Below are 25621 nucleotides of genomic sequence, written 5' to 3'. Positions count from 1 at the left end.
CTCTTATGTATTAACACAGTTATTCAATTTATTCAGGGAATCTTGCAAACTTGTAGCAGATTTATTTAGAAGTATAACATCATCCAAATAAAGCAAAGAGCTGAGATTAAGATCTCCAATTTTGATATCAGGTTTAAGCCACATAATGAATAACAGAGGGAATAATGTATGTACATCCTTGTCGGACACCAGATTTAACATAAAACCATCTTCCTGTACTTCTTTCAATTCTACCTGCTGACTTATAACTCAAATAAAGACTAAGTATTGCTTGATATAATGCCCCATTGACACCATATAACTGTAGCATTTTGAGAACTTCTCTCTTGGTGCCTTGTCATATGCCTTTACCAGATCTACAAAACTTAAATGCAGATCTTTATTATATTCCCATGATTTCTTAACTATTTGTCGTAAAGTGAAAATCTGATCATGACAGTCTCTATTTAGCCTAAATCCAGCTCGTTCTTCACCAAGCTTCTCTTCCACAATCCTTTTCAACTGTTTCTCAGTATACTTGCATATATCTTACTAGGAACATTCAGTAGAGATATACCTCTGTAATTCTCACATTCAGTTTTATATCCCTTTTTATATATGGGTACTATGAGAGCTGTATTCCAATCATCTTGAATTCATCCCTCTGTCTATGCCTTCTGTACTATGCAGTGCAGCCACTGCAAGACTTTTTTATACCTCCTTGTGCTGCCTTTCCACATTTCATGCTTTTGATGGCCTTTTCCACCTCAAATATGGATACGTATTCCTGACTGCATGCCTGGTCAGTGTTTTTTTACCATTGCTGTCATCACAGCTTGTTTCATTTAGCAGTTTTTCAAAGTAATTACTCCATACTTCAAGAATATCTTTTTCTCTAGTTTTCATGTCAATTTTATCATCCCTAATTCTTTTTACAGCATCTTTCTTCCATTTCTGAGCTTCTTCAACAACCTCCAGAACATCTTACAACCTTCTTGATATTTATTTTCTATGTTCTTACCAAAGTCTTCCCATGACTTTTGTTTAACTAGTTTTACATAGTGTTTAGCTTTCTCACATTCGTCTCTGCATTCTCTAAGAGCATATGCAGACTTATTTGCCAGGAACTTTTGATATATGCTTTCTTCTTTTCCTTCACTACCTCTTTAACTTCCTGTTAAAGAGACAGTGAAGAGAGTGAAAGAAAAATCAGAACTCCACCATGGAGTTCTGATTTTTCTATCCTTGCAGACAACCTCACCACATGCCTCTCTGGCTGAATCAATCAGTGTTTTGGTAATCAATCGCGTGTGTTAAGGCTTAAGTGCTGTGAAGAATTCATGTTACAGGTTTAATGGAATATTAATAGCACTGAGAAAGGATTAAAACTAATTTTAATACTTCCAATATTTCGTTTCTGTCAAAGACATCTTCGGGGATTACAAAAACTTTTTGTAACAACCATGCTCCACCATAGTAAATTCAAAAAAGAAAGACTATTCTTTGAATCTGCATCTGCACTCAGGAATCAATGTAATTTAAACAAATATGGTTGCATTAAACTTCTTAAAATTTGGGAAACTTCAATTATCAGAGAGCCCTCTTTACATCCCAGGCCACCTGCAAATGCCCATAGAAGGTGCACCACATAGATAGGACTTTAGTTTCACTTTGTATTGTATTTGTGTGTGTGTGTGTTGTTACAAAAAGTTTTTGTAATCCCCAAAGATGTCTCTGTGACGGAGATGAATATTTTAAGTATTAAAATTAGTTTTAATCTTTTCTCAGTGCTGTTAATATTCCATTAAACCTCTAACATTAAGATAATCAATCACCTTTAGGACTCGATAAACAACAGTAGTTTTCTCTCTTCTGCCTAATTTACTTTTTGTAGCGCCTGCATGCGCATGTCATAGTTGTATATTGCCATGAAGATGCAATGTGACATTGCTGAAATATAGGAGGTATTTATTAAAGTTTCTTTTAATTAGTATTCCAGTATACGTTGTAAATTCCTTAAATAATTTAATAGTCATGTGTTACCAACGTATTAGCCTATCTACAAGAATTAGTCATTGTTTTCTTCAAGGCTTGCCGCTGAATCTCTAAGGTTTGGTTCCCATTCTCAAATACTTTCATTTTTTACTGAATAATCTTTGTGTGTTTTAGTCTACAGTTCACATCTGAGAGTAGCTCAACTTTTATTCGCTTTAAAATTTTCTTACATGTTATTCTTTTCAATATGAAATTCAATTTTATCCTCCTCTAGACTAAATAGTGATCACTTCCAATTTCATATCCTCTGTACACTCTGATGTCCTGCACCAGGGAGAAAACATCACTATCAACAATAACATAGTCAATGAGACTTTTCTTATTCCTTGCCTCTTCTCTCCATGTGAATTTGTGCACATTTTTATGTTGGAACATGGTGTTAGTAATAACCACTCCATTTCCTGAGCAGAAATCCAACAGGTATTTGCCATTATTATTAGCTTTTCTCTTTTCTCCAAATTTTCCCAAAATATATTTGTATGTCTCACAATCATTTCCTACTCTGCTATTTAGATCCCCAAAAGGACTAACTCTTCCTTTTTCATTGTGTCAGATGCTTTCTCTAAAGCCTCAAAAAATTCCTCCACTTCTGTCTTAGTAGAACCTTCTGTGGGAACATAGGCACAAATAAGTCTCATCATACAGTTCCCCATTCTGATATTTGCCCACCTCACTGTACTTGAGACTCCCTTCCATTCAAGAAGGTTAGCCTCGTCTTCTTCATTTCCTTAATTGTCATTGCCTGAATATAACATTTTGTATTTATTGCTCAGAACGATCTCACCAGTTTTTGCCTTTTTTGTTTCAGTCATCCCTATTATGTCGATCTGGTACTTATCCAGTTCCTCAGCTAGCTCCATTTCTTTGCCATTTAGGCTTCTTATGTTGATAGTACCGATCTTGAACTCTGATGTTGAGTTGGGGTGGGTTTTAGGATTTGTTCCAGTAGCTGACTTTTTGCTGTTTGCCCTAGTTCCCTGGTGAAAAAGGTAGGCCTTATTTAACCAGGCGACATCCCCGCCAGCATGAAATTCTGTCATGTTGTACCATCATTTTTTATTTTGGTTTAAGCCAATAAGAATACAATTTGGCCGGCTAAATCCCAAATTGCAAGCCCATCCTCATTCATTCAGTATCCAGGTAGATACCTAACAGGGTGCACCACAAGGAGCTGAAGATTGGACATTAGGTCAGAAGCATTGGTCGGTTCTCCACGTTCCTTTAAAGGCTATGTAGAGGTCTCCTCTCAGTTATATAGCTTTGAACCTTAAGCACCCCTATTTATAGCCTTTTGATAAAATGTAACCTCAGTTGACCAATGTTTTCAATTTCTAAGTTTTGTTTTTTGTTTAAAATGTAAGGTTACTGAATGTTAGTAATTTCTTTAATATACAGAATAAAAAAAGTCACAGTGGCATAGCTATAGCCTTCAGACCCAAACTTTAACAGGTCAGAATTCTAAGAAGTAACCTGATGATTCACATTAGCAGTGATTAAATGCCTTGTATGTTGAGTGCTTTCACTTGATATAGGAAATAAACACCTTATTTTTCCCTTTTAAGGTGCAGTTTTTTTGTACCTAAAATTTATCTGAAAATTAGGATACGTCCTATAAACTGGTGCATCTTATACACTGAAGTATTTTTTATGTATGTGCAGTTATGGAGGACATCGCTTTTCAGTAATGCGTGATCAGTTTGAATAGCTGCATGGTCGTTAATGGTCACTTATTTAAACTAGTAATGACTACAAATGTGTGTATATATATATATATATATATATATATATTATAACCCATGGATTCTACAAAGCACAGAAATAGCTATACGATTGCATTAAAGCGTAGTGTCATTCAGAATGCAGAAAAGTAGGTCATCAGAGCACCATTTTGGGCCTCTGCCTACAGAAAAAATAGTATGGACTTGGAGAACACAAGAACAGCAATTAATATAAGTAAATTGTTAAAAATACCATCTCTGCAGAAAATCTAATGCAAAACGGCCAGAAATTGAAAATGAATTAAAAATTTGGATAATGGATCAAAGAAGATCAGTTTGCTGTCTATCTACAAAAATTATTATTAAACAAGCAAAATTATTGGCAAATATCATTGATTTTACAGGGTTGCTGTCGTGGTGCTTTAAATTTCTAAAGTGAAATGATTTATGCATGCATGCAAAAATTAAAATATCACAGAAAATAAATGGATAATATATGTATTAAAATTTTCATCATCATACGTATCAAGGATTTAGGCCTATCATGGCCTGTTGCGGCCTTAGAAGTCATTGAATCATTTAAGAGGACGTCCTGGTTTTCTTTTTCCTAATGGCTTGTACTTTAAGGCTTGTTTTGGTAATCTTTCTGTTTTCATTCTTTGAACGTGTTCCATCCATTTATGTTTATATTTTTTAATTTTTTCTCTTACTGATTCTATGTTTAATTCTTTCATAATATCTTCATTTCTTTTGTGATCAAATAGGGTATACTTTGCAGTTTTTCTCATAAACTTCATTTCTGCTGTTATTAATCTTTGTTTGTCTTTTTGTTTTATTGTCCAGATTTCGCTTCCATACATTAAGACCGGTAAGGCTAATGTATTGTATACTTTTAGCCTGGTTTGTTTTTGAACTAGGTTTGGTTTAAATATAGAGTTAATTACACCTGTTATTTTTAAATATTTTGCAATTTTTACATTTATATCTTTTTCATTTTCGTATGTGATCATACATCCTAGGTAGTTAAATGAATTCACCTGTTGTAAGATCTTGTTATCTATTACTATTTTAGTTCTTGCTGGATCTTGTCCTTTAAAGGCCATAGTTTTTGATTTTTCCGTTGATATTATCATACCATAATCTTTGGATATCTCATTTAGATTTAAAATAGCTTTCTGTAATTTATCTTCAGAATTTGTAATTATTATTTGGTCGTCTGCAAAGAGGAGAGTGTTTAAGTTAATTGTAGGTGAAAGTTTAATTCCTTGATGTAAATTTTTACTCCATTTTATTATTATTTCGTTTAAGTAGATATTAAAAAGAGTTGCTGAGCTGAGAGGGGACATCCCTGTCGGATCCCTTGGTTTATCTCTCTTGTATATGATAGCTCGTGATTTAATCTTATTTGTATTTGATTATTTTCATATATACTTGTGATAGCTTTTAGGATATTATATGGTATTTGTCTTTCTTTTAATATGTTAAATAATATGTTTCTTTTGACTTTGTCAAATGCTTTTTCAAAGTCAATAAATGCAATATGTGTTTCTAAATTATATTCTCTTCTTTTCTCTATTATTAATTTTAGGCAAAAGGCTGGGTCTATACATGATCGTCCTTTTCTAAATCCATTCTGTACCTCTAGAATAAAGTTTTCGGAATATATCATTAGTTTGTTATTTAAGATTCTGCTATATATTTTGTAACAGGAATTTAGTATACTGATACCTCTATAGTTTTTAGGGTCATCTCTATTACCTTTCTTAAAGATAGGAATCACAATTGCTTTTTTCCATTCTATTGGGGGGATACCTGTTGAGTAAATTTTATTTAAAAACGATAAGAGTCTTTCTTTCTTTTTTGTATTAAAATTTTAAATTAAAAAATTAATATTTACATTACAAAAATTTGATGCATAATTCATGCATCCAATACAATGGTACATCTTTTTAAGGCGAATAATATGGTAATTAGTATATTTATTATTTATTTCCTATATTGATATATAAATAAAGTGGTCAGAGTCAAAGGTAGCCTCTGTATTGTAGTTAGAAGAACAACGGTTCATTGTACCCATCAATTAGAAAAGGCCTAAGTTTGAATCTCGTTGTAATGGGAAGAATCTTTATATGGACTTTTTCAATCTAAGGTCAGTTAGCCAATTTCATACAGAGGTAGCCAGGTTTTTTCTCCTGGAAACTTGGATTTTTCATCCCACATATAGACAAATTGGCCATTCAGAACACATGCAATTTACAGACAAAAAAAACTAGTTGTTGTGGTGGCTAGCAGTGGATGGCATTGGTGTGGGTGATTGGTAATAGAGGTTTGGTGGAGTGGTGATGACGGAGAGTTGTACATTGGGTGTCCTCCTGGAATGAGTCTACAGACTCCATGGAGGTGTCACGAATAATAATATAATAACTTCGAGAATTGGAATCGGAAATTTTATGTATCAACTTCACAGCCCTGGTTGTGACACATCAAGAAAAAAAGGGGGAGATGGATTGTTGGTCCTTGTTCGTGATAGAAACAGCAGAGTAAGAAATGATTACCAGACATGCAAAATTGTATTTGAAAAATTTGTTGAAAAGAGGAAATCTAATAATAGAAGTAAGTTCCTGTTGGATTTCTGTTAAGGATGTGCATTAGTTATTACTAATACCATATTCCAGCTGAACAAATTGTATTCTTTTTGGCTTAAACAAAAATATAAAATAATGGTACAACATGACAGAATTTCATGCATCTGGGGCATTGCCCAGTTTAACAATGCACAACAGTGGGTTGTTTTCTTCAGGGAACCAGGGTGAACAGCAAAAAAGTCACCTGCTGAAACAAATCCTAAAACACACACCGCAACTCAACCTCACCAGAGCTCATGATTGGTACTATCAACATAAGAAGCCTGAATGGCAAAGAAATGGAGCCAGCTGAGGAGTTGGATAAGTACGTACCAGATCAACATAATTGGGGTGACGGAAACAAAAAAGACAAAACTGATGAGATCTTTCTGAGCAATAAATACAAAATGTTATATTCAGGCAATGACAATAAAAGGAAAAGAAGGAGTACCCATAGTATTCAACACTAAATACAATGCTAATCTTCTTGAATGGCAGGCAATTTCAAATAGAGTGATATGGGCAAGATGGGAAACTGAACAATGAGACTTATTTGTGCCTATGGTCCCACAGAAGGCTCTACTAAGATAGAAATGGAGTAATTTTTTGAGGCTTTAGAGAAAGCAACTGACACAATAGAAAATGGAAAGTTGGTCCTTGTTGGGAATCTAAATAGCAGATTAGGAAATGATTGTCAGATATACAAAAATATTTTGGGAAAATTTGGAGAAAAGAGCAATTGACAAATACCTGTTGGATTTCTGCTCAGGACATGGACTGGTATTACTAACAACGTGCTCCAACATAAAAATGTGCACAAATTCACATGGAGAGAAGAAGCAAGGAATAAGAAAAGTCTCATTGACTATGTTATTGTTTTGATAGTTATGTAATTTCCCTGGTGCAGGACCACTAGAATGTACAGAAGATTCGAAATTGGAAGTGATCACCATTTAGGCTAGAGCTGGATAAAATTGAATTTCATATTGAAAAGAAGAACATATAAGAAAGTTTTAAAGCAAATAAAAGTGATCAGCTGTCAGATGTGAACTGCAGACTAAAATACACAAACATTGTTGGATAAAAAATGAAAGAGTTTGAGAACGGGAATCAAACCTTGGAGATTCAGTGGCAAGCCCTGAAGAAAACATTGATTGATTCAGCCAGTGAGGCATGTGGTGAGGTTGTCTGCAAGGATAAAGAAATCAGAACTCCATGGTGGACACAGGAAGTTAAAGAGGCAGTGAAGGGAAAGAAGAAAGCATATCAAACTTTCCTGGCAAATAAGTCAGCTTGTGCTCTTACAGAATACAGAGACAAATGTAAGAAAGTTAAACAATGTATAAAACTAGCTAAACAAAAGTTATGGGAAGATTTTAGTAAGAACATAGAAAATATATACCAAGAAGGTGGCAAGATATTCTAGAGGTTGTTGAAGAAGCTGAGAAATGAAGGAAAGAGTGCTAAAAAAGGAACTAGAGATGATCAAGGTGACGTGAAAACTGGAGAAAAAGATATATCCTGGAAGTATGGTGTAATTTGTTCAAAAAATTTCTAAATGGAACAATCAGTGACAGCACATTGGTAAAAAAAAACACTGACCAGTCATGCAGTCAGGAATACATATCCATACTTGAAGTAAAAGAAGCCATCAAAGGTCTGGAATGTGGAAAGGCAGCTTGAACAGATGATATTCAACCAGAAATGCTCAAGTATGGAGATATAAAAGTCTTACAGTGGCTGCAGTGCATAGTTTTTTAATTTTCATGTTACTTTTATCATCTCTGATTCCTTTAATGCTATGTTTTCCTCCATTTCTAAGCTTTTTCAATAGCCTCCAGAATATGTTGCCATCTTCTAATATTTATTTTCTAAGCCTAATATTTATATCTTACCGAAGTCTTCCCATAACTTTTGTTTAGTTTTACATAGTGCTTTGCTTTCTTGCATTTTTCTCTGTATTCTCTAAGAACACAAGTTGACTTACTTTCAAGGAACTTTTGATATGCTTTCTTCTTTTCCTTGACTGCCTCTTAAACTTCCTGATTCCATCATGGTGTTCTGAATTTTCCCTCTCCTTACAGACAACCTCACCACAAGCCTCTCTGGCTGAATCTGTCCAAGTTTTCTTCAGGATTTGCCATTGAATCTCCAAGGCTTGGTTCTTATTTTCAAACTCTTTCATTTTTCCTTCAATGATGTTTTTTTGTATCGAAGTTTGCAGTTCACCTCTGAAAGTTGTTCAACTTCGATTTGTTTTAAAACTTTCTTACACACTTTTTTTTTTCGGTATGAAATTCAGTTTTGTGCTGCTAATAGTAATCACTTTCTATTTCAAATCCTGTATACACTCTAGTGTCATGCAACAGTGGGAAAACATCACTATCTACAATAACATGGTCAGTGAGACTTTCCTTATTTATTGCATCTTCCTTCCATATGAATTTGTGCACATTTTTATATTGGAATATCATCATCAAATTCCTGCCATGTACCCTCAAGGGGGATGTACAGGATATGATAGTACTACATGAAAAATTTGCATCATTACTAACTTCCTATATATTATTTACTCTAAATCAATCTGTTACCTGTCAAGACTTCAACATTATCATATCTTATATTTCTATCTTCTAAGGCACTTTTTACTGCATCAAACCACCTCTATCTTGGTCTTCCTCTCGGTCTTTTTCCTGCCAACCTGGCAGAGAACACTTCTTTTGGTAATCTTTCATCGCCCATTCTTTTTAAGTGATCATGCCATCTGAGATTAGCTCTGCTAATGCCCCTAATCTTTCTCAGAACTCTCATATCTGAGGGCTCTAGTCTTTGGTCAAATGTTTTACTTCTGACCCAGCTCTCAGATATTCATTCATTCATTCATCTTCAAGGCCCACCTTTCCTAATTGGGTTGTGGGGGCAGCAGCTGCAAGAGGAACTTCCTATAGTCACGATCCTCTGCCACCAAACTTAAGTGTTCTGGTGGGACCCCCAAACCTGTCCACCCAAGGTTTTGGATATAATCTATCTAGCAAGTCCTTGGCCTTCCACCTGGCATCTTACCCTCTGGCTTGGCAAAGAGGGCCTGCTTGGGGAGCCTCTCGTGGCATTCTGACCAGGTGCCCATACCAACATAACTGTGATCTCTCAACACAGAGAAGCAACGGTTGAGTATTGACGGTTTCCTGAATTGCAGAGCTTCTGACTCTGTCGAGTCTTGTGAGCCCCACAACCCCTCGAGGGAACTTCATTTCAGCTGCTTGGATTCGTGTCTGCATTCTTTCGATCATTACCCAACTTTCATGACCATAAGTGAGGATGGGGACATAGACTGTACTGAAGACAGCCAGCTTTGCCTTCTGGCTTAACTCCCGCTTCACTACTACCAAATGGCCAAGTTCCCGCAATATTGCACTTGCTGAGCCAATCCGAGTACCTAGCTGTACATCCCACTTTCCATCACTCGTGAATATGGACCCAAAATATTCAAATTTCTTCACCTGTCTCAGTAGGACTCCACTCACATGTAGAGTGCACTGGGATGGTTGTCTTGAGACCACAAATGTTTTGGCCACATTGATCTTCATTCCAGCTTCTGCTACAAACCTATCCAGGGTCTGCTGGAGATAATCTGTGGAAGAGCTAAGCAGAACTAGGTCATCCGCAAAAAGCAGATGTCCAATGTTACATCTTCCAATTCTGACACACTCACTGCCTCGGGTGGGCTTATCAATCCAGTCCATAAATATTATGAAAAGGAGGGGTGACAGAACACACCCTTGGTGGAGGCCAACGGAGACTGTGAAAGGTTCAGACTTTGTGCTGTTTACCCTGACACAAAACTCCAGGCATTCATACAGGGACTTGATGGCAGCTAATAGTCGGCCATCCACTCCACACTCCTGTACTACTTGCCAAAACTTATCCCGAGGAACCTGGTTATATGCCTTCTCCAAGTCCACACAACATGTGTAGACATTCTTGGCATATTCCCAAGATTTCTCAAAGACTTGCCTTAAAGTGAAAATTTGGTCAGTTGTGCTTCTACTAGGACAAAAGCCACATTGGAACTTTGACTCAACTATGCTCCTGCACCTTCTTTCCAAGCACCTAGCGTATACTTTCCCAGGCAAGCTGAGGGGAGAGATGCCACAATAGTTGCTGCAATCTCTCTAGTCTTCCTTCTTGAAGACTGGTATTATTATGCCTGTCTGCCATTGCTTTGGTGTTCGCCAAGATATCCAAGCAGCCTGACACACTCGAGTCAGCCAGAGAACACTGTCTCGATTTATGGCTTTTAGCATTTCGGGCCGAATTTCATCATCACCGGCACTCTTGCCCAATTTTATTGCTAAATGGACCTCTTCTGCTGTGAGACTAGTCATCATCCAGATTTGCACCTCTGGGATGTCCACAACTGCTGGGCCACCTGGGTTAAGAACTCTCAAAGTATTCCCTCCATCTGTGGAGAATATCCTTCTCAGTTTATAAAAGTGTACCAGCAGAGGCCTTAATTTCCCTTGTTGTGCACGATTTCTTCCCTCGAACGCAGTGGATGGTCTGCCAAAATACTTTTTGATGTCTTTACTGCCTCAGCAGCAGCTTTTCGTGCCTCAGCATACCACAAATGCATCTCAGGTGACCTGACCCTAAGTCATGTTAGGTAGGCCTCCTTTTTTGCCCGGACAGCTTTTTGGATCTCTTGGTTCCACCAAAGTGTCCTTTTTCTCACTGCCCATTGCCATGCTGAGCTGTTTTTTGCCACAGCATGAGAGTCCAGAGGCAGCGGCAACTGTTCTGAACCACTCCAACTCCTCCTCAACATCTGCAGTATGCTTGGGAATCTCTTTGAATCTGGAGGAAATGTCATCTGCAAAATTCTTCCTCACGGCCTCATTTCCCAGTGCCTTCCATTTCACACGATATAGCTGCTTAGACCTACCAGCGTTGATGGTAGCATCTGGTTTCTGAAGCCGTAGAGTGCACGCAACAGGGTGGTGGTCAGTTGACAGTTCTTCCCCTCTCCTCACACGAATGTCCAGCACTGAGGGAAAATAGGTCTGCTGAGACTATAAAGAAGTCAATCAGAGACCTCTGTCCAAGTGTATCCCTGTACCAGGTATACTTATGGACTTCTCGGTGCTGGAAGAAGGTATTCATTATGGACAAGGTGTTAACACAGCAGAAGTCCAATAATTTCAACTCATTCATGTTAAGGTCAAGGTCTCTGTTCCTCCAAACCATACCCCTCTTCGTCTGGTCATCTGTTCCAACATGTGCATTGAAGTCACCCATTAGCAGGACTGATTCCATGTCTGTCAAAAGCAGCATCCACTTCCTTTAGGAAGGCAGAGTATTCTGACTCCAGATTAGGTGCATAGGCTTGCACCAAGCCAAGTCGTGGTTTTTCATCTGGAGCATTGACACACACACACACACACACATACACATCCCTCCAATGGGATCCACTCAGAAACACAATCAGACAGCTGGGGGCTTGTGAGTATCCCCATACCCGCCTGAGCAGACATTGTCGGGCTCACACCAGAGTAGTAGAGCTCCCCCCCTCCCCCCATCTCATCCAAGACAACAGTTGCAGAGCAGAGCCTCTCCTCCTTGTCGAAGAAAGCCCAACTAAATCTAGTTGGTAGCGCTTAGCTTCCTCAACCAGTTCCTTCTCCTTCCCTGTCAGAGAGAAGATGTTCCAGTTGCCTAAAGCCATAGTCTGATGCCATTGTTGTTGCCATTGCTGTCCTTTGCAGAACCATTTCTTTGTGCTGCCCCTAAACACATCCCCAAACAGGTAGCAGGCCCATTGATGGAGTTTCCTCTAGCAGAGTGTTGAGGAGTGGTGTCTAAGGGAGACTGTAACATATTTTTCGAACAGGTTCCTCTGCCTAAAACCTGAACACGTCCCTTGTAAACTCGTGCGACAGACGATGTGGTATGACCATTGTTTGATGACTTGACCATGTTACAATGTTTGGTAATGCCCTGTTAGCACTACCCTATTTGCATAAGATGAAATGACACAGCAAAATAGGAAAGATTCACCCCTAGCCCTTGAATACTCTAATAGCATTTCGGGGGAAGGAGCAAGAAGAGAAGAAGGAAAGAAGTAAAGAAGGAAGTGGAGGGACCATCTACAGATAATATAACAGATGTATATTACATGAAGTAAGGCATGGTCCAGCATCAAGTACCTCAGGTTTGCTGCGCCCGTACTCACTAAAGTGAGCCCTGAGGTTGCTCTCAGATATATAAGTTAAAATTGGTTTGAACACTGTCTTGTATACAGCTAATTTATGTTTTGACTAATTTCTCTCTTATTCCATATAAATGTATTCAGTTGACTTCCTACCATACCAGCTTTGTTGATTCTGTTGTATATTTCCATATTTAATTTACCATCTTCACTAAAAATCGTGCCTAAGTAGCTGAAATGTTCCACTTGTTCAATAGGTTCTCCATTCACAATGCAGTTGATGTTTTCTTTGCATCTACCTATTTTCATTGTCTTGTTATTGCTGATCTTCATACCATATGTATTACTACAGTTGTTCAGTTTAGTCAGGGAATCTTGCAGATTTGTAGAGGATTTATTTAGAAGTATAACATCATCTGCATAAGAGCTGACATTAACATTTCCAATTTTGATATCAGATTTAATACCACTTTCCTTCATAATGTGATCCATATAGATAATGAATAACAGAGGGGATAATGTACATCCTTGTCTCACACCAGATTTAACATTAAACCATCTTCCTGTATTTCCTTCAATTCTGACTGTTGACTTACAACTCAAATAAAGACTAAGTATTGCTTGATATAATGCCCCATTGGCATATAACTGTAACGTTTTGAATAGCTTCTCTCTTGACACCTTGTTATATGCCTTTTCCAGATCTACAAAACTTAAATATAGATCTTTGTTATATTCCCATGATTTCTCCACTATTTGTCGTAAAGTGAAGATCTGATCCTGACAGCCTCTATTTTACCTGAATTCAGCTTGTTCTTCACCAAGCTTTTCTTCCACAGTCCTTCTCAACCTTTTCTCAGGTATTCTTGTGTAAATCTTACCAGGAACACTCAGCAGTAGGGAAATACCTCTGTAATTCTCACATTCAGTTTTATTTCCCTTTTTTATATATGGGTACTATGAGAGCTCTACTCCACTCATCCAGAATTCATTCCACTTTTCAGGCCTTCTGAACAATGCAGTGTAGCCACTGTAAGACTTTTATACCACCATACTTCAGCATTTCTGGTCGAATATCATCTACTCCTGCTGCCTTTCCACATTTCAGGCCTTTGATGGCTTTTTTCTATTTCAAGTATGGATATGTATTCCTGACTGCATATCTGTTGAGTGTTTTTTACCACTGTGCTATTACTGCTTGTTTCATTTAGCAATTTTTTGAAGTAATTACTCCATGCTTCAAGGATATCTTTTTCTCCTGTTTTCATGTCACCTTTATCATCTCTAACTCCTTTTACAGCACTCTTTCCTCCATTTCTATGCTTCTTCAACAACCTCCAGAATATCTTACCACCTTCTTGATATTTATTGTCTATGTTCTTGCCAAAGTCCTCCCATGACTTTTGTTTAGCTAGTTTTACACAATGTTTTGCTTTCTTCCATTTGTCTCTGTATTCTCTAAGAGCAAAAGTTGACTTATTTGCCAGGAACTTTTGATATGATTTCTTCTTTTTCTTCCCTGCCTCTTTAACTTCCTATGTCCACCATGGAGTCCTGATTTTTCTATTCTTGCAGACAACCTCACCACTCAGGGTTTTCTTCAAGGCTTGCCACTGAATCTCCAAGGCTCAGTTCCTGTTCTCAAACTCTTTCATTTTTTCTTGAATGATGTTCGTGTATTTTATTCTACAGTTCACATCTGAGAGCTGCTCAACTTTTATTCACTTTAAAACTGTTACATGTTCTTCTTTTCAATATGAAATTCAAAATTATCCTGCTCAAGATTAAATGGTGATCATTTCCAATTTCAATTCCTCTGTCTTGCACCAGGGAGAAAACATCACTATCAACAATAAGATACTCAATGAGACTTTTCTTATTCCTTGCCTTTTCTCTCCATGTGAATTTGTGCACATTTTTATTTTGGAACATGATGTTAGTAATAACTAGTGTCTTGAGCAGAGATCCTACAGGTATTTGCCATTATTATTAGTTTTGCTCTTATCTCCAAATTTTCCCAAAATATTATTTTAATGGCTAATATAGCTTACTTTCATTTAGGAATGCCCTTTTTTTTGTAATGTCATTGGCTCTTTACCCAAAAATCTAGGGCATTACTGAAGTGTTATCAAACTAATATATGAGGAATAAAGAAATAGGAGAAATTTTGGACATACCTTTTTGGATGTTGTTTTCTGTCTCATTATTCTGGTGATGTGCCTTTCATATGCTGTTAAGCTGTTAAAGGAAGGGGTTTTTTGGGGGGGCGGGGTAAAGTAATGAGGGGAATTATTTGAAAAAACTTGTTTTTTTAATATACTGTATGTATAAATATTATTAAGGGTGGATAGAGAGCGCTTTGGGGAGAAGGTGTGAGAGAAGGATCTGAAGATGGAAATTATTTTTTGGGGGAAGAGGAGGGATTTGAGGGAAAAAAGTCAGGGATGGGAGTGACGGATCCTATGTCATGTTGGTTAGGTGTTTCATAGTATCTACTTTTCCCATGAATTCCAAAGACAATGGTTGTCAAAACAGCTCACACCCCCATCAAAAGTACAAGAGAAATGAGAGTTTTAAGAACATTTAAATGTTGCACAAAACTAGTTTGTATAAAAATTAAGATATTAGAATTGAATTCGGTATATATGATTGAAATGAAAAGATTAGTGCATATAGAGAGAAAAGAAATGGAAAGTGCATTTATATAGAATGGAAAGATATAACTACCAAAATAAAGTGGATAAATATAGACAGAGGGTAAAAATAAATGGACAAAAAGAGGAGAGAGAGACCAGGTAAACTAGAGCAGTACTCTAGTTTTGATGAGAAGAAATTAACAAATATCTACACAAGGTGATCTGAATATTCCTAACAATGCATGCTGTAATTGTTTCCATATATATACAATTATGAAAAATGTTGTAAGCAACACTGAAATTTTCCTTCTGCCAGAGTCGGTTGTGCTGTTTTAAAATTTTGATTTAAATCTTGATAGATTCTAATCCTCTGCTTTACTATCCAAATCGTTTTATAATACTTTGTTTACAGTATACTGAAATATGGGAGTCTTCTGTAAGATTCTGTCATGACGTGTTCTCTTGACGTTCGAATCCGCCATCTTGCTAAAATTCACTTTCATCAAATAAGGAAAACTAATTACAAATTAATCACTGATCTAAGGGTAGAGAAATTTCTATTATACGGCGCCACTCTATCCTTAGATAAGTCTATATGAATTAGTAGGATTAATTCAAAATTAGTTAGCAGTCTTTCCACTCATTCAAGCCGATGGTATTTATTTTCTTTCCTTCTGGGATTCCCGCTAGATCCGAATTTTTGTGAACGGTGCAGTAAAAAGAAATTCAGGCAAACACAATATTTAAATGAACAAACAAAACATTTAATATATGGTTATATAACAATTACATAAATTCCACTTCTAAATATGACAAACCAGTCAAGTTAGCATATCAAGTCAAGTCATTCATATTAATCCAATCTTTCAAACTTTCACATACAAATTCACAGTTTCAGAATCACAAAGTTCCTATACCCAACTTATTACAATAGAAATTCTTAATTAATCAGTTTCCTTGTATCTCTCAACTACACTCTACGATTGACTCATAACAGGCACTAACCACGGCAGATATCATTTCAATGTCTATATTTTCAACCCTCAGCCTCGATGGTATGCTACAGTTAATGTTAGAAACAGCGCAACGGAACTAATACTTAAATCTTCATACACTGAAATGAACTAATATGACTGTCCTTACCAGAAACAATCTTCAGTACTTCCAATATTTTGTGAGCACACTTTCAAATTGTATTTATCACACTTGCGAGACACTAAATAACTAAAACATTATTAATCGCGCTTCAAAAACTCCAGATAACAACAATTAGGTACATTAATTATTCTTATTTTTCATTCATCAACTAGTTTAACTCCGTACAATTCCTTTTTTCGTAGTATAGAAATAAGTCGTAATTGTAGACTGACTGGATTTATTCAGAATTCTTCGTTGAATGTCCAGTTCTCTAATTATCCGATTACGGCAATAATTTCTTTTTATTACTACGGCTGGTTTTGCTTTCAGCCAACTATAAGATTCACTTATATAAAAAAATATCTACTCAACTCCTATCCTTAGGAATCTTTTAATTACTTCTACTTCTTTAGTTTACTTCCTTGCTACCTTATAGTTCCAAAGTTCCGTTCCGACTCCTCACTTACTACTACCTATCTATTTTTTTCTTCTCCTCTACAAACGCTCCCTTCACACGCGCTCGTTTATTTCCACGCGTCTCTATGACAACCGATAGACGTAAACATTCTCGCGAATGTTACATTAGGTTATATAACTACATTCAGTTATTACATAACGTTAACTTTCATGAAAAGAATAAACAGAATATTTGCATTCCAATAAATGCATAGTTAAATTACAAATAAGTTCTTACAATATTGACAAAATAATAAATAAAACAGCTTAATAATATTTAATACAGAATCTATTTACCATTAAAACATTTCTTTGATTAAGCAATTAAATATTTGACATAATTAAGGTAGTTATATGATATCAATTACAATTTATGTTATTTACATCAAATAATATTTACAAATATAGTTCTTGTGACGGAAAGTCATGTTGGATTCTGAATCAAACAACATTTATTCTATTTTCTACATAATTAGAATCCAACAATTCCATTATCTAATCATTTCATTTATTAATTATAGGCCATTGGAATATCTGTGGAGTTTTGTTCTCATATGACCAGAGCTTTTGCTGTTTCTTCTAAGAGAACAAGAATGGAAAGAGCACAAGATGCTTTGGCCAAGGTTGGAAGCTCAGTAAGTGCAGTACTTCCATGCATTTCTTATTGCCCAAATTATCTACAGAAACATTTTTCATAGTAGTGCTTTGTTGTATAAACATCACCTGAATAAAAGTAAATCAATTATTTATTAGTTTGCTAATGTTTTTCCTGGATTTCAAAAGCCAGCAGAGCACAAACAATTCAACTTGTTATTTTGCTTTTATAACTTATATTGTTAGGTTATATATAAAAGGGGATATTGGATTTGTGAATTTTTGGTGCTCCCCTATATCTTTGGTGGTTTAACATTGTATGTTGACCATTCTGGATATATGGAGTCCAGAAATTCACAAATCCAATCCCTTTATTTTATAGTAGGTAGTATACACTTACAAATTGCAAGAAAAAAAAAATTAACAAAAATCACCGTGTCCACTTTCTTCATTAAAATTTCTATTAATTTCTTCATTTACTTATGCTCCACTGACAGAGACATTTGATCTAATTAAGTCATACTTCCCTCATCTTATTTGAATTGAAAACTCAGCATACATTCAAGCTGTTTTTCAGAAAGAAAAAAATACAGTCACCTAGACGGGACTGCAATTGGTTTTTCTTCTTCCCCACCCAATTTCTCTATAGAGCACCTAGAGAACAAAGTATTTAGCTGCTTAAGCTATAGTATATAGATGATGTGTTTGTTAATTTTTGCTCAATGGCTGTATTCCAAATTCATCCTTTCCAGTACTTTTGACAGGAACGGCTTAATAGGGCGCTCATTCAGCCATATTGCGGTAGGTGCCGTCGCTACACTAACAATTCCTGTTAGCATAGCAAGTGCAGAAAGAAGTTTTTCCTAGCTTAAACTGATTAAAAATTATTTGCGACCAGCAATGACCCAAGAAACATTGGTTGGGCTAGCAACTATACCGATAGAGGCAGACATAGCTTATAATTTAAATTTAGAAGCGCTTATAAACAATTTTATTGTGTGATATCCCCGTAGAGCAAACATTTAATTAATATCATTATGTGATCGTTTTGCATTAATATTTTTCTTGTGATAAAAATAAAATAGCAATTGGAGGTATTCTTATTTTTGTCTTATAATCCATCAGGGGCGATATTTAATTGTTTGCCTCAGGACACGATCTAATCTGGCGACGGCCCTGATCCTTTCCATGACAAAAATTTGGGAGAATCATCTTGGTCCATGCCAAGCAGTAATCCCGTCCTTTCTTTTATTTTTGTCCTTTTATTTTTATTAATATATCTTTAATTCATTTTTATTTTTTGTTTAATTTAATGTTTATCATATCTTACTATTTTTTGAATGGTGTCACTGTAACACATATCTTATATGTTGAAGGGAAAAGCAGTTCATTGTCATTGCTCCACTTTTTGAATTGCTTGTGCACTAATGATGATGAATTAAATTTTGATTAAATATTTACATTAATAAATTATTATTAATTTCTTCTGTCTGGATGTCTGTATTAATCTTTTACTATGTCATAACTGCAATTAAAAAGATTAGATAATGTTGGAGGTGACAGACTAATTTGGAGGAAAAATTGTTGATTGGAGATTATAGTATTAATGTCAACTTAATTGCATAATACTGCCATAGTATCCTGTACACCCTCTCCCATTTTAGGGTACATATGAGAAAATTGATAATAATGAAAATCAGGCAGATACCCAGAACAGATCAGTAATTCATTTATTTGTTCTGAAATGCTTAACACCTAGCATTTTAAAAAAAGGGGGTAGAGAAATAAAAGAAGGTAATATTCATCCATTTGATTTTCCAACATAATCATCATCATCAAATTCCTGATATATATGTCCTCAGGGGATATACTGGATAGCTAGTTGATTTAGTAACTAGTAAATAAACTTGGTGCTTCAAAACTTTAAAAGTTATTATTCTTATGTGACACCTCCAAAGATTCAAAGAACTCATCATGAGAGGGCACTTTATTCACTCTGCTACCTACATCTGTATCCCCTACTATCATGTCATCCAAAGTAATGTCATTTTTAGCATTAAGTTTTGAATGGATATGAAAGTAAAATCACTTGCTAATTTAATTAAGTATATATTCTCCATTTGAATCAATAACATTCTTCCAACATTGTGAAAGGTTCATAATGCTATTTCTGTAGAATTCAGGAGGTTTGGAGGCAAAGAAGTTGCATATTATTATTATTATTATATGATCACCTTCTGGAGTCAAGTCTCATCAAGGTAGGCAATAGTAAGATGCATTCTAACAGGGATAATATTTATCATACCTTATCTTAAATTGGTTCAATGTTTGTGCACTCACCATCTCATTTGGCAATAAATTCCAATCAGTATGAAAAAACCTTAGCAAAATGATCACTGAACAATTCCACAATAACTTCTTCCTTGGTCACTTTTGCACCATCTTCATCTAGCAGAGTCATCTTCCCATAATCATTCTTTCTTTTGCTAGCTGTATAACAGAAAAATTCTTTGGAATTTTTCTTGCCTGTTTCGCTAGTCTCCTCTCATACTCTAATTTTGCCTTTCTTGTTATGCTTGTCACTCTTCTTGCCTGCACTTTATAGATTTCATGCAACTGTTAATATCTTTGAAGCCTTATATTTTCTCCATAATCTTCTCTCTCTTCTTCTTCTGCAATTCCTGCTTAATTTCCCTATCCCTCCATTTAACACCTATTTTGTTAATCCTTTTTTATTTAACACAGTCTGTTATTGTCTTCATCAAATACTTCTTAACTATGACCCATGCCATATTAATTTCTTTTCCTTCAAGTTCTTGTCTGAGTTTTCCATAATCTCCTGCCCTATACTTCCACATGTGCCCTTTTACTGTAGATGCCTCTGCATACTTTTGCACCTCCCAGGTCAGGACTACATGATCACTGTCAACCAACTGGTGGCAATGTTGATATGTTGTTAACAATTATGTTATCCGACATTATCACTAAATCCAATACATTTTGCCCACAGGTTCCTTCCATTGCCAATTGTATGAAATAGTGATCCCTTAAGAATTAAAGAAAATATTTTTCCTTTCTCCCATAAGTTATTTCTTCTTTCCAATTTATATTTTGAAATTGAAATCCTCCATTAATGTAACATTTTTTTTACAAATGTATAGGCAAATGAGCTAAACTGATTTGCCTATACATTTCTTTCTCATCTTGTTCATTATTCCCAGATCTGTAACTTACCCCAACTAAATACCCCTCTCTAGTAACACTTATTTCACACCAGACACTTTCAAAGTCGCTCTCATTTTTACCTCCTACTTCCACAGACCTACAGAGACACAACTCATTTGCTATCATCAGTAATACACCCCTTCCTTTTTTATAATTTCAGTCTTCTCTAAAAATATTATATCCATCAACTTCAATACCAGTCAAGATATCATTTCTGGTCAACCATGTTTTTGATATTCCTATTATCTGAGGCTGGATTGTAATAACCAATGCTATAAGCTCTTCTGACTTATTCCTTACACTTCTTGAATTGGTATATAAACAGAAGAGGGTATTTTTAAGCTTTACCCTTGACTCTTCATTTTTTTCCACTTCCCTGTCACAGTTATTTCTGACAACCATTTTCATTCCTTCCCATTCTAATAACTCTCATTTCCTTGATCTAATACCCACATATTTTCGTTAAAGAGTAACGTCTGTAAATGTTTACTCCTGTATTCATTTAATTGCAGACCATCATCGGCATACAATTTCTTTCTACCATCAAACTCCTCCCATATATCCACATTATCCCCTCTTTCCCTATACAACCTAGCTACAATCTCATTCATCATCAATGCCCTTCTTCTTCTTCTTCTCAGTTTTTGACTATCATATCTGGGCAGCACACTGACTATCCTAGCACTTTTACTCTTAACATATATACACATTAGATAAGAATATCCAAATATCCTTACCTTTGTGACATTATAATTCTTATACATAATATGCTACTATGCCAAGAAATGTTTGCAAGACACCTTATACTAATGAGTGTGTTTATTTAGCTTATCTCTATATGTATATATACACTTTAGATAAGAATATCCAAATAACTTTGCCTTGGAGACGTCATAATTCTTACATATAATATGCTACAATGCCAAGAAATGTTTGCGAGATGCCTTATACTAATTAAATGAGTGTGTTTAGTTAGGTTAGCATCTCTGTATGTATATACATACTTTAGATAAGAATATCCAAATATCTTTACCTTTCAAGACATTATAATCATTACATATACTATGCTATGATATCCACAAACATTTGCAAGACACCTTATATAATGTTGGAAGCTTAATGGAATGTATGCAGCACTCAGAAAGGATTAACATAGGTTTAATACTTCCTATATTTCGTCCTAGTCACTAGGACATCATCGGGGATTACAAAAACAACTAATGTAACATGAACACAAATATTATACAATACTAAGCCCAACCACGTGGGTGATACTAAAGTCCTATCTAGGTGGGGCGCCCTCTAATGGCGGTTATAGGTGGCCTGGAATGTAAGGTGGGACCTCTGGTGATGAGTGTTTCTCAAATCTTGGGAAGCTTAATACAACCGTATTTATTGAGATTTTGTTGATTTCTGAGAGCTGCTGCTGCTTCTAAGATTCACAAACTCTCCCACCACCACACCTTTCAACAATATGGCATTATTAAACCTCTTACCAATAGAGCCCACAATCTTTGTTCCAGTGGAACCACCCTCACTACTGAGCTTAACCACATACACAGCACTTTCCTCTCCAATGGCTACAGTGATCACAGTATCAAAAAAATAATCAGTTCGTCCCCCATTCCCCATCCTTCTTGTCAACAAGAGTTTAAAAATGCCATCACCATCCTACATCCGAGGCACATCCGAAAAAATAGCCAAGATTCTAAAAAAGCACAACCCACACACAGCATATAAGATCTACTGCAAACTTGCTACCTTTATCCGTTCTACTAAAGATCAGCTCCCTCCTCTCTCTCTACCTGGAGTTTACAAAGTACCCTGTTCCTGTAAGCTGGTGTACTTTGGACAGACAGGCAGATCAGCATCCATCTTCCTAGAGGAACACAAGTCTTACATCTGTAAACACAACTATGGTCATTCAGGCTTGGCTGACCATGTCTTGGACACCACCCACAGGGTCTCTTGGAAGAAAACCACCATGCTCCACCACAGCAAATTCAAGAAAGAGAGACTATTCTTAGAAGCAGCAGCAGCTCTCAGAAATCAACCAAATCTTAATAAATACGGTTGCATTAAGCTTCCGAAGATTTGAGAAACACTCATCATCAGAGGTCCTGCCTTACATTCCAGGCCACCTACAAATGCCCTTAGAGGGCGCTCCACCTAGATAGAACTTTAGTGTCACCCACGTGGTTGGGCTTAGTATTGTATAATATTTGTGTTCATGTTACATTAGTTGTTTTTGTAATCCCTGATGATGTTCTAGTGACTAGGCGAAATATAGGAAGTATTAAACCTATATTAATCCTTTCTGAGTGCTGTATACATTCCATTAAGCCTCCAACATGAACACCTTATATAAACTTAAGTGAGTGTATTTAGGCTGCCATCTCCATATGTATGTACATGCTTTAGATAAGAATATCCAAATATCTTTGAGACGTTATATTTCTTACATATAATATGCCATGAAACATTTGCAAGACGCCTTATACTAATTAAATGAGTGTGTTTAGTTAGGTTATAATCTCTGTATGTATATACACACACTTTAGATAAGAATATCCAAATATCTTTACCTTTTAGATGTTATAATTCTTACATATAATATGCAATGATGCCATGAAATGTTCGCAAGACACCTTATACTAATTAAATGAGTGTGTTTAGTTAGGTTATCATCTCTATATGTATATATACACTTTAAATAAGAATATTCAAATAGCCTTACCTTTGAGACTATAATTCTTATATATAATATGCTACGATGCCATGAGAAGTTTGCAATACACCTTTTACTTTTTTTCTTTTATTTTTTCTTATACTAATTAAATGAGTGTGTGCAGTTAAATTACCATCTCTGTATGTATATACACTTCAGATATGAATATCTTAATATCTTTACCTTTCAAGACGTTATAATCATTACATATACAATTGTTATAAAGGCGGAGGCTCTTTATTACTTGTGTTGCACTAGTGTTGTTGCAGATATCAAATGTCTATTCTGTCACGTATATGTCTCTATGTTGAATAGACTTGCGTTGTAGTTATGCGTTCCACATTAGTAATAACAAACTAAGCCTTATGTCACGTTTCTTTTATGATTTTCTTACTTAACTTAATCTTTAGGGCTACCAGAAAATTTTCCGTTCCCTGTATCCTATATATTATCCTTATTACTCAAACAAATTTATTTTTTTGCTGCGCCAGCTTGAGCATTAAAGTTAGGGATAGACTCTAGCTTTAGGTTAACTATAGAATCACAGGTGTTACTAGCAATATAATTAAATTCCTAGAAACTTGGAATCTCTGGCATAATCTTATTCTTGTTTGCAGTCGCGCCCTTACTTTCACTTGGGGTATTCCCGCACACTCACACTTACTCAGGTTCGATTTTTATGAAGGGTCAGAGTCAGTCAACATGATTAGATACACATAAATTTAAAGAAACAAACATTTCTTAAACTCAATTGATGATACTACACTTAAATTGATTATCAAATTCTAAAGAAAATTCATTACCTCTCATTCATTCTCTCAGTCATTAATCGATTTCAGTATTCTACCTTAAAGTATCAGCAATTCTATGTCTCATTATTTCAGTACATAATACACTTAAGATTACAATTCATTATTAGCACTAAGTTCAGAATACAAGCAAAATTTCAATATCTCAATGACTCAGAACATGTTACTCTTAAAGTTTACAATTTACTTTATACATTAGACTCAGATTATCAGTAAAATTCAACACTTCATTAACTCAGTATACATTATATTTAAATTTACAATTCATTTTTCTCTCTAAGGCATATTAACACACTCTTCGAATTCTCTTAGAACAATCAATACAGAATCTTTATCGGGTTGAAAGTTCCAAAAGTTCGTCTCAAGAAAACGTAATCATTTATATTCAGATCTAAACTTTTCACTCTTTCCTGTAATACAATCTTAAATTCCATTCTCTTAAATATAAGTCAATCTCAAAAGGCTAGAATAAGTGAGAGTACTTATCTAATTCTTTTGTCTTCGGTTCTTGCCGTCCTTTGTCCTTTGTTTTCGAATCTGGATTTCTCAATAGCAATGCCACGTGGTTTACACGTGCTCGTTGGGCTGGACGCTAGTCTCCTGCCTAGATTTTATGTAGTTAGACATCTACTACGGCCTGCGAATTTACCTTGCCAACTCTACTACGGTGACATACAGAACTCTGTCGTAAGTCAGCCCTCAAATATGGGAGCTGAGCCGCGACGATTTCTCGAAGCACCCGGAGAGAAATTTTCAGAACAAGAAAAAATGGGGGCGATTTCCTTCCGTGTTACGGGTTATATACCATCTTCAAGAACGCCACCTTTTCGCATTTGAAATTTTTCCACCACTTCGCCATTGGTCTCCGTTTGGGTGACTACACCGATTTACATATGGGACTTTTTGGTTCAGGGAACGTATGAGTCAGCGTGCTTTCTAAGATATAGTGCCCTCAGGTATTTTTCTGACCTTACTGCATTTAGGGTGATCTTTGCCCTATATCGTTGAAATAGTTCGCATTTTTTCCTTGCACTATTTTGTTAATAATTCTCTCTTATTCTGTCCTCTTTTCTGACCTATATTTATTCTAGACACTCAGGTATAAGTTTCAAAATTCACAAAATTTACTATACAGAAAGTGGTTACAAACAAGAAACACATTTTTTCTGCTAAAGGTTAGGTATGTAACTTTGATTTAATGTGAATTGTTAGATTCTGAAATGGTGACTTCAGAAAATTCTGAAGGTGCCGATTTCAGATCTAACGCAATGCTACGATGCCAAGAAATGTTTACAAAGACACCTTATACTAATTTAATAAATGTCTTTATGCTACCATCTCTGTATCTATATACACACTTGAGATAAGACTATTCAAATATTTTTACTTTTCAGACATTATATTTGTCTGTATATACATGCTCACTAGATAATTATCCAAATATATTTTCTTTTT

At 35.6% G+C, this 25621-nt stretch overlaps 1 protein-coding gene across 1 annotated transcript in view; it reads left to right on the top strand.

Annotated features, from left to right (window-relative positions):
* Window positions 1-25621, top strand: part of LOC150099417 (NPC intracellular cholesterol transporter 1-like) — a 477548-nt gene that overhangs the window by 416070 nt on the left and 35857 nt on the right. The window contains exon 22 of the mRNA XM_090404409.1: window positions 17332-17445. Coding sequence (XP_090260535.1) covers window positions 17332-17445 — 114 coding nt within the window. The remainder of the gene's footprint in view (window positions 1-17331; window positions 17446-25621) is intronic.

This window comes from Typopeltis vanoorti, chromosome 14 (genome assembly GCF_054136105.1).
Source record: "Typopeltis vanoorti isolate ZY-2024b chromosome 14, IOZ_Tvanoo_1.0, whole genome shotgun sequence".
Lineage (NCBI taxonomy): Eukaryota > Metazoa > Arthropoda > Arachnida > Uropygi > Thelyphonidae > Typopeltis > Typopeltis vanoorti.
The sequence above is the reverse complement of the archived record's forward strand: the minus strand, read 5'-3'. Positions and strand labels throughout refer to the sequence as shown.